Source organism: Andrographis paniculata, unplaced genomic scaffold (genome assembly GCF_009805555.1).
Source record: "Andrographis paniculata isolate CXL003 unplaced genomic scaffold, ASM980555v1 Contig52END, whole genome shotgun sequence".
NCBI classification, from domain to species: Eukaryota; Viridiplantae; Streptophyta; class Magnoliopsida; order Lamiales; family Acanthaceae; genus Andrographis; species Andrographis paniculata.
The window spans coordinates 6,854,515-6,867,138 of NW_026137587.1; the positions used below are offsets into that span (position 1 = coordinate 6,854,515).

The 12,624-nt window shown below is 40.9% G+C and overlaps 3 protein-coding genes across 9 annotated transcripts; 1 reads left to right on the forward strand and 2 right to left on the reverse strand.

Moving 5' to 3' along the window:
* Positions 1–578: 578 nt before the first annotated feature.
* LOC127254118 (uncharacterized) lies at positions 579–6,886 on the forward strand. 7 transcript variants are annotated; one of them, XM_051279021.1, is made up of 4 exons: positions 579–793; positions 1,070–1,206; positions 2,323–2,736; positions 3,379–6,886. In XM_051279021.1, the coding sequence occupies exons 3-4, from the start codon at positions 2,543–2,545 to the stop codon at positions 6,689–6,691; spliced, it is 3,507 nt and encodes a 1,168-aa protein (XP_051134978.1). In that variant the 5' UTR covers positions 579–793; positions 1,070–1,206; positions 2,323–2,542; the 3' UTR covers positions 6,692–6,886. The 7 variants fall into 7 exon arrangements, with proteins under 7 accessions (XP_051134978.1, XP_051134980.1, XP_051134983.1 ...); XM_051279022.1 differs by lacking the exon at positions 579–793 and adding an exon at positions 2,029–2,240 and having other exon boundaries at positions 854–1,383; XM_051279023.1 differs by lacking the exon at positions 1,070–1,206.
* Positions 6,887–6,957: 71 nt separating this feature from the next.
* On the reverse strand, positions 6,958–7,585 carry LOC127254438 (GPI-anchored protein LLG1-like). Its single transcript, XM_051279529.1, has 2 exons — positions 7,471–7,585; positions 6,958–7,328 (listed from the first exon to the last, which is right to left on the reverse strand). Exons 1-2 carry the CDS (start codon positions 7,583–7,585, stop codon positions 6,958–6,960), a joined length of 486 nt encoding a protein of 161 aa, XP_051135486.1.
* On the reverse strand, positions 7,009–12,599 carry LOC127254120 (phosphatidylinositol/phosphatidylcholine transfer protein SFH13-like). The gene is made up of 17 exons (XM_051279027.1): positions 12,200–12,599; positions 11,505–11,582; positions 11,098–11,420; positions 10,839–10,938; positions 10,509–10,775; positions 10,357–10,434; positions 10,179–10,283; positions 10,024–10,073; positions 9,839–9,938; positions 9,666–9,767; positions 9,474–9,587; positions 9,279–9,393; positions 8,867–9,192; positions 8,711–8,791; positions 7,706–8,611; positions 7,471–7,566; positions 7,009–7,328 (listed from the first exon to the last, which is right to left on the reverse strand). The coding sequence occupies exons 3-15, from the start codon at positions 11,415–11,417 to the stop codon at positions 8,582–8,584; spliced, it is 1,788 nt and encodes a 595-aa protein (XP_051134984.1). The 5' UTR covers positions 11,418–11,420; positions 11,505–11,582; positions 12,200–12,599; the 3' UTR covers positions 7,009–7,328; positions 7,471–7,566; positions 7,706–8,581.
* Between the last annotated feature and the right edge of the window lie 25 nt (positions 12,600–12,624).

The window sequence follows — 12,624 nt, forward strand, 5'->3', positions numbered from 1 at the left end:
AGAATATAGCCGTATGTAATATATATGATGTGAATATGTCAGAAAAAAAAATTGATTGAGTAAGAAAAACTTAAATAAAAATTAAAAAAATTGATTGAGTAAAGAAAACTTGAATAAAAATTAAATTAAGCAAACAAAACTGACGGACTTAGTATAAATTTTATACTATTATTATACATGGACACTGCAGACACGGCATAATATGTTAATTTTATTTAATTTTTTTTAAAAAAGAGTCAATTGGGTAGCCAATTGGCGTGGCTTCTCCAAAGCGAAAGCAAGAGGCGAAAACACAACACATTTTTTTAAAAAAATTTACAAATACATTTAAAAATTTTGATATTATTTATTGTATTTTTGTAAGAAAATATTTATTTATTTTTATAAAATATTACGATTATTTAATTTTTTTTTGGTTAATTTTAAAAGTTTTTAAACCGAGATGTTAAAATAAAACGATAATATGTGCCTTAATTATGTTGACAACAGCCCATCATGGTCGTCATCATCCTCATCATCATCGTTGTTATTATTATTAAGGAAATTGAAAATTCGACGCGCAAAGCGGGCCGAACAACAAAACTAATAAACAAGTAGACAGGAATCAATCTCATCTTGGCTGTCGTCTAGCGCGGGGTTGGGGGAGGAACAGTGCACTGCACAGTGATCTGTGTACAATTTCATTGAAAAAACGAGGCCAAAGCCGACAACTTGAACAACCGCATACGCCATGGCTGGTGGCTGTATCGGTGAGAAGAAAAAGAAATTTCTTCAATAAACAATGGAGGTATAGGTGAGGAAATCTGTGCAGCTTCTTTATTTATTTAGTTTTTTCAAAAATGGTGGAGGTGTGAAAAATCGACGTGTAGGGTAGGCATAGGATAGGACAGCTTTTGTAGAAGGCAACACTGCCACTGCTTGGCTGCTTCCCATCCATTCTCTCTCCCCCCCTCTCTCTCTCTATCTCTACTCCTCTGTACAATTTTGGTGGTTTTTAATTTTATCTTTCTTTGGGTGTCCAAGAATATTTCTTTGCTTTGCTTTATTGACATCGCACGCATATTCACAGAGGTGAATCGTGTGGGGGAATTGGATTAATTGTACCGACCTGCTTTTTTGATTTGGAGAAGAGGAGAGAGAGAGAGAAAGAGAGGAGAAGAGAAAGAACCTGATGCTTCTTCATGAGTTGATGTGCCATTTCCATGGGTGAGTAGTACTGAGTGGGGATAGGTGTTGTTAGTTTTCCTCTTCTTGCTTTCTTTCTTCACTTGCCATATATGCATACGATACTCTCTTTCTCTCTCTATTTCTTCCCCTCTCTCTCATTCTTCAATTTCATTTTTCTGCTCTCCACCAAATCGATGAAGAATTCAAATCCCGCAGGTCTGTAGATTCATATGTGTGGTTTATGTGTTTTGTTTTTTTTAAATTTCCTTTTTATTGAAGTTTCAGGGTTAGACGATTAGTTGCTTTCGTTTTTGGGTCTCGATGCTTTCACCTATGCTAGCTTCTTTTTCCTTTATATCTTCTTCGATTAATTTGATCTACTATGGTTCCAGATTTTTGCTTGTTTGAACAATTTTTTTGATCTACTGCACTCGGGGTTTCTGTTATTTTATGATCTTGATTTTGTTGGCGTTTTTGTTGCTTGTTGCGTCTTTGATGACTTTTGCTCTTAAGTCTTCCATTATCATTCAAACCCCCAACCAAATCTGGTCCGTGCGTTTATACTCGGATTATCTTCAAAACTCTACTGTTCACTCAGACTGACCAAAGATTTCTTGTTTGGGGAATGGGCTTTCTTCAATCTCTTTTAATCTTTCATTCGCCATTAAACCGATAGCTTCGATTTTGAACTCATATTGTGCTGTTTCCATGTTGTAGTACACATCCTGGTAAATATGTTGGTTTCATCGGTCTAACCTATTATGAATCATCCCGATTTTTATTTTTATTTTTTCTGGGTTTAAAATTCTTGAAAGTCAGTGAGTTCACTAACATGTTTCCCATCTGGAAAAGCTTCAACAGATTCTTGTATTTCCTGTTGATCCAGCCACATAAAATAACAACCGTTGAGGGTTTGATCAAGGCCATTTCTCTCTCTTTTATTCTCAATTGGGCTTCGAGGAAAGAGTAGTAGTGAGAGATGATGAACAACCACCCTTGAAATTCATTGATTTTTTGAGTTCATGAGATACCCTTGTAGAAAGATCTAGAATCTGCTACAACTATCCAAAAGTGTACTGTACTGTAAATCTTTTCTCCTCTCCCTTCAAACTTATCTGCTCTTTAACATATTCTTCTCTACCATTTCCCTTGCAGAGATGCTTAAAAAATTGTGACAAACAGAAGTTGCAATCTCGAAGTGGGCTTACTTGGTTTTGATCAGCTCAAGAGGAGTTGGAGTGGTAGAGAGAGAGAGGAAGGGGCCTGGAGAGGCTGTTGTTATGCGGTGGTGGTGGTATTGTGGAGGAGGTTGTGTGAATTCTTGTGACTGTTGTCTGGTAAACAGCACAAGAAGGAAGATAAAGGGTATCAGCAGATGTTATCCAGTGAAAACCCTCCACCAAATCCCTTGTCTTCTTCTCAAACATCCCAACTGAAAAGTGCCAGCTGCAGCAGCAATATTTGTAGAGATGGTGGTGGTGGTGGTGGCCGGCAACCTGCCGAGGAGGAGCTAGATCTGAGCAAGTCAGGCCTTGATGACAACATCCCACTTCCCAAGTTCTCCATAAGGTACACACATACTCTCTCTCTTGACTCCAACTTCCTTTTTTGACTGTTTTTTCTAATGGCTTGATTGGTTTCTGCCCCCCACCCCACCACATCCCTCTCCTTCTCTCTCTCTTTCACAGACCCTCATCTTTTCTTTGTTGGGAGTTTCTTGCTTGATCAGATCCTTTTAGCCCAAGATTTGGACTCACCACTTAGAATTTTTTTAAGTTCTTGACTTATCTAGCTTAATGATCTTCTGTATTAAAGAGGCTTTTTTTTCTTTGATGTAAATCTCTTTTTATTGTTGTTTAAATGAAGTTGTTTTCTCGACCTGTTTTTGGGCAATCAATGTGGTTTTGGTCATTTTATGCACCTAGTTTCTTGTAGAAAAGTTTGGCCCAATTCTTGTATGAAGCCAAACTTGATGTAATTTCATCTTCATCTCCTATCCAGTCTTGAATTCCTTTTTTTTGTGGCTCAATTCCCTCTGCCAAAAGTTACTTTATACCCTTTCCTTTTCCATGATGTTTTTTTGTTGTTATAGTTGTCTCTTGTGCACTTAAATTTCTGTACTAATGTTCATTTCTCGTCTATATATAATATGATAGCATGCTGATGAACACGTACAATTCGAACCATTCATGAAACTGCTTCTTATTGCAGAGACTATGTCTTCAATGCTCGAAGAAAGGATATCGAAAACCATTGGCCCTTTTCACCCGAAAATTTGCAGCTTTGTCTTAAGCATGGCGTGAAGGATGTGTTACCTCCTTTCGATTCTTCTGTCGAAATTACTAACACGGCTGATGCAACAGAGTTCAGTGATCATCGTTTGTGTGTCTCCTCCAACTATGCCTGCGAAAAACTAGACTTGGATATCGATCACATTGAGGTTGAAGAAGAAAATGGGAATCCATTAGCCTTTACTAGCCCTTCTGATTCTGGTTTAAATTCAGTTCCTGCTATCAAAGCTCCATACATCGAGCAATCCTCGGCTGAAAAGCGAGAACCTTTAGGTGTCCCGGCTTCAAACAAGGACGGTATAAATTTGCAAACCTCAGTTAGGAAGTGTAAGTTGATTGGGAAGTTGATCAGTGCTGCAGAGCCAAAGCAGAGCGAAGATTCATCGGTTGGCACTTCTGTGGCATCGGAAACAATGGTTTCGCAAGTGTGTCCGGTCTGCAAGACATTCTCATCTTCCTCCAACACTACTCTGAATGCTCACATCGATCAATGCCTGTCCGGCGAACCAGAGGTCAAAGTGATAGAGAATCCGAAAGCTGTGAAGTCTAACATAAAGCCTAGGAAAATCGTGTCGATGGCTGAAATATATGCAACAGCTGTCCCCTGTACTTTGGAGGATCTGGACCGAAGAAATGGGACAAACTGGGCGTCGAATTTGGACATCCTAGTTGAGGATACAGAGGTGTGTCTTGAAGAGAAGAATGGTGCATCTTCTTCTGAGAAGAATCTTGTAGGTGGCGGTGCAGCTGTGTACTTCGACTCCGATGGGACAAAGCTCTGCAGTTTATCGAAGTTTGGCGATGATCTTTGTCCTCCAAAGCTTGTCAAAACGAGCGAAGGAAGAGAGCCTCTCTCGGCTAAGAAAAAAAGGCAACTTGTTCATAGGGACAAGCTCTCGAACACGCGTGATCAGATGAAATTTGATGATTTTGGAATGATAAAACAGTGGTCGGGGTCCAAGAGAACTGGTCTGAAGAGGAAGGTCGATTCAGACCACAGAAATCAGTGTCTCGACAAGATTGCAAAAGGTTCAACATCGAGCAGGCGTTCGCCAGTGGTAGGTAATAAGTTTGTCAAGAGAAGATGTGATACAAATGTCGAAAGAAAGAAAAACCAGTCCACTTCTGATGATGAATACATCAAACAGCATTGTCTGGAAAAGGGACACGGATATTCCTCGTTGGCATATCTTGACGGTCGTGGTAGGAAAAACAATCTGAAGCTCCCAAAACATGATCTGCATTCTACGAAAGATGATCCCTCAGTTCGTAAGCGCTGTAGTACTAATTCTTGGTTTAGAAAGAAAATGAGGAGTAGCAGTCCAGCCGGAAATGGCAATGGTTCTTTCGTCGAATCAAGAATCTTACACAGCGATGCCATCTCATCCAAGGGTGAGAAATTTTCGTCTGTAAAGAAAACAGTCTCGGATCATGCAAGTTCGCCGGGTGGTAAGAAATCTTCGCCTTTGAAGAAGAATGTCTTGTCTGCAAAGCATGGATCGGTTTCGCAATTAGAAAGGTCGCGCACGAAGAACATAGATTACAAGAAACGGAGGAGGATGCATCGGGTGTACACATCGGATGAAGATGCAGCTGAAAATGCTTCTCAAATCGAACATGCTTCTCGTAAATTATTGACAGATAGTGCTAAGATTTTGGAAATCCAAGATGTCGATGCCCCAGTGGATAAATCGAATGTTCTGAATCCGGTGAAAGAGTTGGAGATTCGCGATGAAGTTTCTTGTGAGCCAACTTCTAAAGTACTCGGTGGCGAACCACTTACGGCATTTGGAAATTCCTCGGATCCTGAATCTGTGCGACATCCCGGTCTGCATGATCCGAAGATGAATTCGCAAGATTGTGTTAAAGCTTACCAGGAACATCGTCTGTCTGATCTTGGCAATGAGGAGAATTATAGTGCAGAGAAAGTTAGCAAAGGCGACGCAGGCGAAGCTCGGGGAAGTTACTGTGTTGACGTCGATCCAATACCTGTACCTAGCCCTCCCGGCTCGTTTCTGCCAAGTCCCGGGCGTATGGGCTCGGAAGAACTTCATGGGAATTCGTCGCTGACTACTTGCAGGGTACTTTCTTCTGAAGACGACGAGCATGAACTGGTTGATGTGGATATGTCGGATTCTCCTGTTTCTGCGACATCGTTTGCTTCGAACTCTATTGCTGCTGCTGCTGCTGCGCAATCACAGGTCGTAGGCATTTGTCGTGATCATTCTCAACGCAACGGCTCTGAAGAAAGCTGTGTTCCCTTTGAGCTAACTGAGCAGCAGCCGAAGCTCATGGCGGACATGGTTTTAAAGCGCGAAGCGAGCCCGGATGGCGCATTCAAGATTGGCGAGCCGTGTTGTTGCTCCCGGAAGGAGCGAAATGGATCTTCGAATGATCATCACGACTGGGAGCGTCTGCGGGGGCGACAGACCGTGTCTTTTCTTGAGCCTATCCCTTCCCAGAAACCTTACGATGTTAACCCGAGATCAGAATCAACACTTCCTCCGACCAACACGGTTAGTTCTCGCAATTTGGATGCTAAGTTTCCAGCTTACGGCGACTCTGAGCCTCCCACGCCGTCTAGCTCGAGTTCTGTACTCAGATTGATGGGGAAGAACTTAATGGTCGTGAAAACGGAAGAAAATCAAGATCGATCCTCCCAAATCGCGCCTACAGTATCAAAAATGTGGTCGGATGATCATCCAACTCTTCGATCAAGTGTTATCGCCGGTTCCAGCTTCAGGCCACCGGAATGCTATCTGTATCCTCGACCGTTTACATATAAGAGTGGCGAATACTCAGATCAGCATTGTCGATTTGGACCACAGAACAGTACTCTTACTGGATATGGAGTCGAGAAAGCTCCAGCTCCGATCTCTCAGCTTAGAACTGCGACTATTTCTTCGAGCTTACAGCAGTGCAACGAAATAATCATTCTTGACGACTCACCAGCAAATGACGAGAGCTTAGCATCGATTAGAGCATCAAGCTGCGAAGATGTTCGAATTTCAGCCGCGTCAGCTTACGAATATAGACATGTGAATCATCGTCATCCTTTCTATGACTATCAGACTGCGCCGAGTCTCCACAGCGGATCGCAAATGGTTACATGGAATCATAATCCGGGAGGATCGATTGCAGTTCATCCGAATTCTGCGCCACCACTGCCTGCAGGTCGTCATCTCAGATCTTCGCCTTATGTTTTTTCGTCCTCCAGCTTCCGCCTCGACTGATCGATGTTCTGACAAAACGTAGACATAAAACATATACTCTCTTTATATATATATATCTATATCTATCTATATATGTGCTGCAGAGAAAAGCAGCAATCTATCTGTAGGAGACTCTGGAAAGCAAGAAATCTTTTGAATAAACATAACGTTGGTGGTTAATGTTATGCTTTAATAAATCCTTGGATTTCTGCTTCATTTGCTATGTTTCTGTATAAATATTAAACAAATCCATATTATCATATCATCATTAAAAAGAATGAATTGTTTCACAACATAAAGACAGCAGCTATACTGAAACTTAGAACAACCAGCAGCTGCTGCACACAATGTTTTGGAGCAGCATCAGCTTCTTTATGGGTGGTGCCGACTCCCGGGGACGGTGCTGAGGCCGGGCAGCTGAGGCCAAACCTGTTGTCGTTGCAGTTACCGGTGAATAGGGTATTGGGATATTTATGGGGTCCGTTGATGTAATCGAACATTGTTTTGTAGCAGTCATTGGTTTGGTCATTCAACTCATTGCGGAAGGGGCACGCGAATTGCCTCAACGCCGAGCAGCATGGCTCGACAGGATAATCGGGGGCCTTGCATTGGCTCGTCAGGATCGTGTAGTTCTGTGTCTCGAAGTTTATGGGACATGCTGCATTCATACATATATGTATAAGGAGAGGAGTGAAGCCAAAAAAATTTGAATTGGTATTATCATCTTCTTCATCTTCCCGCTCAAGATAAGGTTATATATATGCAAGTAATTACAGTGAAGACTAGAGTAAAGAACTCACATTTCTTGAGCTGGAAAAGCTTCCTCTGACTCACACCTGTTGCTGATGATTCTGATCTAAGCAACACCATCATTGCATCATCACCATCACCTTCACCTTCACCCGATTCATTCATAAAAAATCCCAACAAATGAATAGCAGTAATTGTTACAAAGCATAGCTAACCAATGTCTGAATAATCAAGTAATGAATTAGTTGAGCAAAATAATAGATACACAACAGTAGAGTAGAGTACCTGAGGTGGAAATGGTGAAGAAGGAGAATCCAAAGAGTATGGAGATGGAAGTACACACAACAACAACAACAACGCCCCGCCACTTCATCTCAGTCTCATCCAAAAACCAGGGAAGCGAAGGAAGGCACAGATCCACTCACCTTGATCAGATTCAAATCAACTTTGCTTTGCTTCATGATGATGATGATGATGGAGGACACTGACTCTCACCTCTCATCTTCATCTTTCTCTCTCTCTCTCCCTCTCTCTCTCGCTTCCAATTGATGATGTAATTAATGAGATTGTGAGGAGGAATGATCTATCATGGCACTGCTGTGGGGACACTGCTCTACAGTCTCAACACAATGTCAAGAACCAGATATGCCAGAATTGAATTTTCTTTCCATCAAGTGGGATTGGGGGTGGGGTAGGGTAGGGTAGGGTAGGGGCCTCCCATCTCATCTCATCATTACATTATATCTATCCAATACCCAATACAACACCACAATTAACAGCGGACAGGAACAGAAAGAGATTCATTTCCCTTGCTGCTTTTTACTGTACTCTACTGTACTATGTGTATATATGGTTTTATTGAGATTAATCACTACAACTAACTGTCACCCACCATTAGCATCCCCTTCCAGTTACAGTTACAGCATCATCATCATCATCATCATCTATACAGTACAACCAACCATTCCTCCTAGCTATACTCTTTTTATCTTCTAATTTACATTAATAATAATAACCCCACTTCACTTCAATGCTGTAAGATCATTTTTGTGACAATTATTCTATCATGGAACCAAGTGTTTATGTGTGTGTATATATATACCAATAGAGCGGGGCTTGTGGAGGACGATGGAGAAGTAAGCATCCTCAGTGCAGGTTGGTTTAACAGCACGATTTTTGGCAGCGCTGCTGCTGCAAAAACAGAAGATGCAAAAAACAGAAATGAGCCGGATAGGATAGGATACTGTTGTGTCTTGGAACAAGGAATGACTGTGAAGCAATGTTACTTACTCCGACTCCTGAATCTTGCATATGCCGTTCAAGTAGCAACTCTGCAATCTCCACCTGCTTCTTTACTGTAGTTTTCACTGCCTGAAGTCATGAATCAATTAATGGAACTAATTTGTAACATGTCGATATATAAAAGTATGTATGATCAATACATACCCTTTTCGTCTTCTGAAGATCAAACTCAATGGATCTAATCCTCTCCAGAGACTGGCAAAGCAATAGCTCCTTATCCAATGGAATTTTTGCAGGCTTCTTGTCAACTTCATCTAGCAGACTCTCCAATCTCTGAAGACGCTGTTGTACACATGGAAGGATCTGATTATTATCTTGTTTAACGGCAGCTTGTCTGCCCGTGCCCACAGACAAGCAGCCATTTGAGCTGGTTTGATTGGGAGGACAATTGTTGGCTTCTCTCCGGGTCCGGACAAATGCGAAAAGCTTGGTTGCAATAGATATTAATGTTCTTGTCATAAACCGGAAACCTGAAATCAAAATTTGTTGACAGATTGCTAACTGTATTTTTACATAACTATACAATAAGAGGGATAAGATACAACAGCAAACAAACCTTTCGTCAATCTTGTATCGCCATTTGTATTTCTGACAGCTTCGCTGCTCCAGTTTTTATTGTCTGTACCAAATTGTTCATCACAACTGTAATAACATGAATCCGATGTTCGGCCCTGCAAGAAGCAAACGGCCTATTAATCAATCAAAGTACAAGCATAACATCTTTATTCTATAGATGTAAATATATGTCTACTTCTTCGCAAGCTGGATTCAGCAGTGAAATCTTTGTGCAATGTTGTCTGGTTTGAGAACAAAGGTTATCTGCATTGGACACTGATCCAACTCCAGATGTTTTGCAGCGCATTCCCTGATCATTTGATGAACCCACAAGGTTGTCATGAGAGAATAATTAATGAATGAACTCCCAATAGTAGACACCACCTACCATTACAGGTCGGATTTCAATACACAACTCATTCTTCTTCTGTTGGTCATATGGTATGTCGATGATCTGCCTCACTGATGATGCTTCCACATTGTAGGCCATCTATGAACAAAGAGTTAACAAATTTACTGATTTTAATATCACTACAAGAACAATGTTTGGGAAAAATATACCTTCATTATTTCTGGGTCACTCCATGGACCCTTGTTCGACCTCAGACAACCACCCACAACATTACAAGTGCAGGATCCACCCAAAAAGTCAGGCAGTTGACTGGTGACAAAAAAAAAAACACAACCATTACACGACTTTTTCACTCAATAACCTCTATTGCAATGGCGAGAGGAGTTGATCAAACCTTGGATCAATTACTTCCAGTAGTTTCTTCAACGAATTACGGTCCCAAACCTATAAAATTATCAACAAAAAAAAGTTTCAGTAGAAGGCATGGAAAACAAAAGGCAGCTAATTAAGCATATGCCCCTAAAATGCGGACAATGCTTATCCTGTTACATGAATTTTTGCGATAGTTTTACGATCTAGAAGCTTCTGTGCGGCCGGCCAAAGAACTTTCTTGAAGGTTGATTCAGCATTGACAATGTACATTCGGTGCAGTGTCTGCATACAATAAAAACCATAAGAGAGTTTATGTGGCCATCGAAGGAAATGGCAACAGAGTAGCAAAAAGTACCTCAGGGTAGTAACTACTGCCAATCTTAACCATGGCTTCCAACAGGCTAGCTGTTGTTGTTGTGAAGCTTTTAGCTCCCTGCAGTCGCAGATGTTACATCATACATTATCTTTGAAAGCGACCAAATTCTTTTAAGTATGTAAACAACAGACCAGGCCATGAGCATCCAATATTGTTGTTGTTGAACGGATCAGTCTCTTAGCAGCAACAGAACAGGCTGGGAATTTTTCATGCATCAACTTCTCGAACTCCTGAACATGATATTTCAAGTATCTTTCATTTGAAGTGAAGTGCATTAGTTTGCACGGGTTGGCTTTCCCTAGCCGTTGTATGTGAATTGGCCTGCCTTCTTTGTCAATGCCATGATATCCTTGTGGATAATATTCCAAAACTTCTTCCAGCTCCTCGAAATCGAATTCCTGAAAAAAATTAGACAATCAACAAGCATTTGATTCCAAAATAGTTAGGTCGAGTATCATTACCTCCAGAAAGGTGCCAGCTCCATACTCCCTCCTCCAGTTAAGCATTTCTTCCCACATCTTGATGGTCTCTTCGATGTTGAAGTCTCTCGCCTTTAAAAACCTGCGTTCCACAATCAAATAATGTTAAGCTTAAATCATCGTAAGCAGTAGCACACATGAAAGTCGTGGCAAGAGGAAATCTGAAACTTTCATAAAGCCTATGGTGGACTAAAAATATAAAAAGTTATCGATAGGAATGGGAAAGGAATGGGATACTCACCGGAGCAGTGTATGGTAGTCATCATACTGAACTGGCAACAAATCCATGTCGAGAAGTCTTTGACATAGGTCACAGACAGCACTCTCCTCCACAGGGTCGCGCAAATCCTCTATTGAAATTGAAGGCATTCTAAAATGAACTTTCCTTTTTCCCCTTCTCTTAAGAGAATGTGTGAACTTGTTTGATGCATTCGTGGCCCGCTTCTTCAAGGGTTTGATTTTCGATCTCCTTTCATTTTCATAGATTTCATAGTCATCTCTTTTCCTGTTCCAATCATCGTACTCTTCTAATGCTTCTTGACCTATCATATTAGGCTCCATTCACTGTAAGCTCTCTCAGATAAGACAACAATCCTCGGCGATGATAAAAACATGACATTTCCACTGAAAGATAAAGAGGCTACAAACCTGACATTTTGAAGCATACAGACAACTTGATTGCGAAATATAAGCGAACAGTTTCGAACAAAAGCTTCACAAATTAAGCTACATTGTCAATAAACCAATGGATTAGTGTCTGAATTGATCACAACGTTCATTGCACAGTAAAAATGAAATTAACATAACTCACATAAGTAATCAAACAATGCACACCATAGCAGTTTATTCAGCTTTCACAGTGAAGGTGAGCATTTACTAAGAACAACTAATCTAATTCTAATTCACTACACCAAAATAACCCAAATGTCCTTAACTTCTTGCAAGTGTTGTAATGGCGCAATGGAATCAGATTGAAGAAACAGGTAAAATCTGATGGTAGGAATATATCAGAGAAGGGCTTCACAGCAAGACATTCGAACAGGAACAGAGATCAAATGCATCGCTCAACAAATGAAACAGAGACAGACCTGCATAAGCCCTAGAAACTATATCAATTGGATTGCAATAAGACAAGCATATCCCATTGCTTTCGCCCCAAAATTAAAAACTCAGAAACTGCGCTGCAGAATTCTCCGGTAATCGAAATTGAACGTAAAACGAAAAATTCGATGCTCACAATCACCAGATTGAAATTTTCTCCAATTCCCAATCTCAGCCAAATTCTGAAGCTTTCAGCTTTTCTACACACACAATATATATAAGATTATATATATTTCACTCACCGGCCACCGCTGGTGCTTGTATAAGCTCTCTCTCTTACGTGTACCGTCCTCTTTTGGTGTGCAATAGATGACATCATCTTTCTCTCCTCCTCCTCATCCATTGCCATGATTCTCATTCCCATTATAAACCGCGCGGTAAAAGTGGACGATGCGAGCGGCAAAATCATCAATCGACGAGACAGTGACATCAATACAGTTAAGTTAACTCACAACCATCTCAGACCCAGACCCAGACCCATGATTCTTCAATGGAAACAGACATGGCGTGCCTGCAAAATTTCCCTTTTCGATTTACCCGAGGCAGAGCCGTACGGAACGTCCATCCAAACACGGCCTTAACTTTTTGCGTGATTATCTAAAGTACGTTAAGGGTGTGTTTGTTTGGGGGTTTGGATTTTGGATTGGGATTTAAATAGTAAAAATTT